This window comes from Asparagus officinalis, chromosome 1 (assembly GCF_001876935.1).
Source record: "Asparagus officinalis chromosome 1, Aspof.V1, whole genome shotgun sequence".
Taxonomy (NCBI): Eukaryota; Viridiplantae; Streptophyta; class Magnoliopsida; order Asparagales; family Asparagaceae; genus Asparagus; species Asparagus officinalis.
Genome location: NC_033794.1, coordinates 24,397,582 through 24,403,033, shown reverse-complemented (window position 1 = coordinate 24,403,033; position 5,452 = coordinate 24,397,582). Strand labels below are relative to the sequence as shown.

At 36.2% G+C, this 5,452-nt stretch overlaps 1 protein-coding gene across 2 annotated transcripts in view; it reads right to left on the bottom strand.

Annotated features, from left to right (window-relative positions):
- The window catches only part of LOC109821531 (UTP:RNA uridylyltransferase 1), a 12,855-nt gene continuing 8,593 nt past the window's right edge, over positions 1,191 to 5,452 (bottom strand). The window contains exon 6 of one of the 2 annotated variants that reach the window (XM_020387714.1): positions 1,191 to 1,713. In XM_020387714.1, the coding sequence (XP_020243303.1) occupies positions 1,437 to 1,713 (277 nt within the window). In that variant the 3' untranslated portion in view covers positions 1,191 to 1,436. The remainder of the gene's footprint in view (positions 1,714 to 5,452) is intronic. The other variant, XM_020387718.1, reaches the window with a different exon arrangement.

Below are 5,452 nucleotides of genomic sequence, written 5' to 3'. Positions count from 1 at the left end.
TTTTTGCCTCATGAACGAACGCTGGGAAAGTTTCACCGCCGATATCGACGCCGTTGAAAAATTTTGGAGGGAACTAGCATTTTCCCCAAAAAAACCATTTCAAATCATCCCGATAACATCATGAAAAAAAGAGAGAGAAATGTTATTATGGTCTTCACATGTTTTAAACTCTTGGGTTTTGTGTTTTGGGGGGTAAGGGAATTGTAGGTTTGCTTTTGGAGGTTTTGAGAACGTTGAAAAAGTCTTATGAGGGGGTGGAATAGTTGTAAGGAAATTGGGGGCTAGAAAAAAAAATTCCTAATTACATTGAGGGGATTTGTTTATATCTTAATTTAAGTAATTGTTGGATCACTATTTTTTCGATCTTTATTTTTTTATTTTTTTTATTTTGTGCGAGAAATTGGGGAAATTGTGGACATGCTTCAAAACTTTTTTTCAATTTATAGATGGATTAAATTTGTAGTTTTTTATTTTGTGAGCTTCAATTGCTTCTTCAAGTCCTATTTATATTTTTTAATAATTTTATTACTTGCTTATGTTTTGGACCTACTACAAGTTCTTCGAATTATAGATGAATTAAATTTAATAAAGCTTTTATGTTCGGGATTAATATTATTTCCTCAATTTTAAAATTAGTCCCTCAAATGTGGGAATATTTTAAATTTTCCTCTATACTATTCATATTTTGAAATTAGCTCCTCAAATCTTTAAATATTTTGCAAATCACTACCTCAAATCTTTTTAAAAATTTGCAAATTAATCCCTCAAAATTTTAAATACTTTTATGTGACGGTTAATATATGTTCACCTCTCAATTTATATTAGAAATAAATTTATCTTATATGGGTCGTAAGCAAAACATGGTGACCATAATCATGATTTTTTATTTTTTTTATCATTTGAACTAAACACTAGAAAGTGAGGGAATCTATTCACACATCAATTGTTTTCTTCTTTTTTTCAAGTTCAACCAAACTAAGAAAAGTGTGAAAAGTACTTTCACCTTATATTTTTTGACAAAACAAATATAGAAACACTTTCCATGAAAGTGAAGGAAACACAAAAAAAATGAAGGAAAATCATTTTTGGAATATAAAGGAAAGCAACCAAACAGCCCCTAATAGTAAATGGCATGGCCTCGATAATTTTTTCAATAGTGAGCACCAAGAGCTTTCACAATACTGCCAAGGACCAAAGACCAGCTATAGAAAAGCGATAACCACCACATAATAAACTTACAGAACCTTTCCTTACTTGCTAAGGAAATTCAGAGTCATAACGCTGGATCACATTACTATGCACATTAGTTGAGAGGAGCAATTCGATAATTGCTCCTCTCGTGAGCAAAGGACGCTAGATAAATAGAAAAACATTACAAGGAGAGAATTGCAAACCAAGCACTCAACCAAGCTATTACTATAACCTACAACTATAACTCAATCAGACTGAAGTCCATTTTGGAGAGACCTAGGTACATAAGGCTCAAAAAGAGTTACACTGGGGTTTGAATCATATTGGAGAACATCTGCTGCCCTCTCGAATTCCTCCCTCAAAATTTTGATGCTGTACTTGTCCACAACTCGGCCGAGGTCATGGGAGGTTTCAAATGGATCCTCGATGCATATCAGATGTCGATCGTTCCCAATTCGCCTTGTCCAATCCTTCAATTGCTTGCTGTCATAGAAGCAGCATTCCAGGGTGAGTGATAGCGTCCTAAAGGATTATAATCATTCTGGATAGTTTAAATAGTCAATTTGACAAGACTACATCAGTAGGAAGAAAAATCTCAGTTAGCTAATAAGAATCTAAAAAAGAACTTCTATAGTACTTTGCAGGAAACCGTTGGGGTAGACGATCCCTATTCCCATCTCCGCAACACAAAGATCAAAAAACAAGCTCATAAGATAGTAATAATAGCAAGCAAGAAGAAGAACACATGCGATTCACGTGGTTCAATATACCAAGCTCAAACTATATCCACAAAACAAAAATACGAGAAATCCACTATGAATGACAATATACAAGAAGAATCACTCATCTCTTATATCTCTCAACCTCACATGAACATACATAGCGGGTGGGAATCTCTAATCTCTCAACCGCACATGAATATACGTAGACACCATCTCATATCCTATGCAAAGCCCTCACCTAATCCAAGACTCTCACAACGGCACTTTTACGTAGTGGTATGACAAAAAACTCAAGCACGAACTTAGCGCAGAAGAACACCAAACATAAGATCCCACTAAATGATAAACAGATACGAAACACATATTAACAATCTTCACCTTGGCTCCTGTTTGAGCCGCACCTATGTGAATGTAGCTCAACTTTCCACGTGAAACCATAGGTCACATCTCCCACCATACACCTTTCGTAGTTGTTCCTAGCTTCATACAACCAGGAGATTCTGTGACATTTTTGCTATTCATTTATTAAACAAATACTTCGCACGCACTATGCTCCACATTTCGAGAACAAACGAATATAATCATCATTCTTCTAAACAAGAACTTTTTATCACTCAACCTGCCAAACCTGGACTACAGTGGCCACACCATGCTCCAGCTTGGTAAAAAATTCTGGATCATTTCGAGCACCACGCTCCAATTCAATCCAAACACCATGGCCAACTCCAAAGACGCTATAATTTATGCCACACGGCACACCATGCTTAGAAGTAACCACCGTCCGTTAACCATGAGATGTATAATCATACCTCATGTGAACCATCAGCATCATCCATCAATCTTCTACTTATCCGATTGACGTTCAATCATCAAAAACTAAATTCAAACAATGGAATCTGCCAAATCCACTTCAACCATGTCTTGAACATCAAACAACATAAGGTTCAATTCCTGGATTGTCTCAGTAAATCTAGGATCTACCAATCTACTTAGAAAACAATGTGAGCCTTTCATTATAGATTTAAATAAATCCCACTTGGCAAACAAAAAAAACACCAAAAACACAGCCTATCACCGAATCCAGGGCACTAAAAAACAGTCATTTTATTTTCTTCTCCTAAACGCGATTAAGGAAAGAGATCTCACATTAAAATAAAAGCCTCACTTGTTCATCCGCCGCCATCGCACTCTACCTCCGTTAATTATTTGGGTGGCGGGTCGCTTAGAACAACTTTATTGCAAATCAAATTTCATCACCAGTCATCTAAACTCACATGCAGATCCAAATCTAACCCAAGCATCATCAAATCTCTGCTAGATCCACCAAAATTTCCATATTTGATCTTCTTCATTTTGATCCTCATAGCCAATCTTCGATTTTGCATAATCTCCATCTCTATCTTGCAATCTCGACTCTGAATTCATCATTGTAAGCTCCGATACCATTTGTTAGGATTCTATGAAACTTATCTGATATCATTTGTAAGGATTCTATGAAACTTATCTGAAATAAACACAAACAAACGAAATAATGACACTAATGAAAATAGCACACAAAAGCAAACGCAAAGATCTAATGTGGTTCGGTAAACTTGCTTATGTCCACAAGGCAATATATAGAGAATATTCAACATCTACATCATAATACAACTTCCTCAAGTCTATCCTAATTTTGAGGATCAAAACACGAGATTACGGAGAAAAATACAAAGTTACCTTTAGGGCACAAATCGTAAAATCCGTCTCACCAACAATACCTGATCACCGAGCAAACATATACCTCATTTTTCTCTTCCTCACTCTGCGTCTTGAATAGCGTGCAGAAACTTTTTGTGAAAGTTTCTTACGACTTTAGGGTACAATGTTTCACCATGATTAAATTAATTAAAAATCCCTAACTTCTTTTCCTATTCTAATTGGAACATGTATCCAATTGGGAATTATTTTCCCACTATAATACGAGAAGTGGGTTGGGCCTTCTCTCTTCATTGGACACCTAATAATTGGGTCCGCTCCCGACATCCTCCCCTCCAGCCAAATGAGAGGAGTATGTCAGGTTTTGACTCTTCACACGAAGTACATGCCAACCAATCACTAACTCTATTAGTCATAAAGACCTAAAGTTTGTTGGATTATTGTCAGCGTGAATCTTCTACATCTTCAACTCATGCTTCGTAATAGTTTCTCTAAGTCTAGCATATCTCATATCAATGTGTTTTGGTGTGGAACTATATGTAAAAATATTGCTCAAATCAAAAGCACTGCAACTATCGCTGAAAACCACATATTTATGCTGTTGCAAGCCAAATCTCCTGCATAAATCTTTTCAACCGTACTATCTATTAATCGGATATACAATTGCAGTATATTGCGCATCTATTGTAGACAAAGCGATGCACTTCTGCAATTTGAACTGCCAAGACGCAACTTCCCTTCAAAAGTGAACAACCCACCTAATGTAGACTTCTAGTGATTGAAATCACCTGCAATATCTGCATCTGCAAAACATTGTAGTACAAACTTGGAATAGGACAAGAGAAAACACAACCTACTTCCTGTATTCTAGTGGAAAACGTATTTCCAATTGGATACAGATCCAGTTGGAATAGGAAAACGAGTGATGGGGTTTTAATTAATTTAACCATTATACCCTATAACAACGAGACACAAGAAGTATAGGGCACAAAAATTCTTACAGGTTACTCGAGACAGAGAGAGACAGATAAGAGTTGATGTTAGGCTCGCTCGACAATTGGATTTCAGCAATGCAAATATCGTCTTCTACAGAACAACGAACTTGACAAGAGTATGTCAAATTCTTTGCAGGTATTGGAAATTGTTAGTGAGATAAGTTTTAGTGTTTGCAAGCCCTAAAGGTAACTCAACATTTTTTCGATTGTCTCATGTTTTGATCCTCAAGATTGGACATAAACTTGAGGAAGTTGTACTCTAATTTAGCAATAGAGTGCTCTCTCTAGATTGTCTTCCTGTGTTATTTTTCTCATCCTTTGTCGAACATCTCCTTTGGGTTAGCTTCATCTCCTTCGATAAGATCATGTAGATCCTTGCAATAGAAAATATCTTCTATATTGGACTTTCATACTTGCCAACTAGAACCATTCAATTTCTTTCATACTTGCCAACTAGAACCATTCAAGTTCTTTCATACTTGCCAACTAGAACCATTCAATTTCATCATTGTGCCAAAACTTTTCATTTATCCATTGCAAAACACACTCGAAACAAGGCTTTGGTACCATTTGTTAGGGATAGACGATCCCTACTCCGATCTTCACAACCCGCAGATCAAACAAGCTAACAAGATATAACAATACCAGGCAAGAAGAACAAACGAGATTTACGTAATTCAGCCCAAAGGTCTGGTGTCATCCAAGGCTCTCTCACATAAACAACTTCCATAGTGTGAAACCCTAGTATTAACTTCACCCAAAGGCATACCAAGCTTCCTAATTGCTAAACTAATACGAGATACGTCTCAAACAAAACCATTACCATTTATTAAGGGTAAGTTTTATATC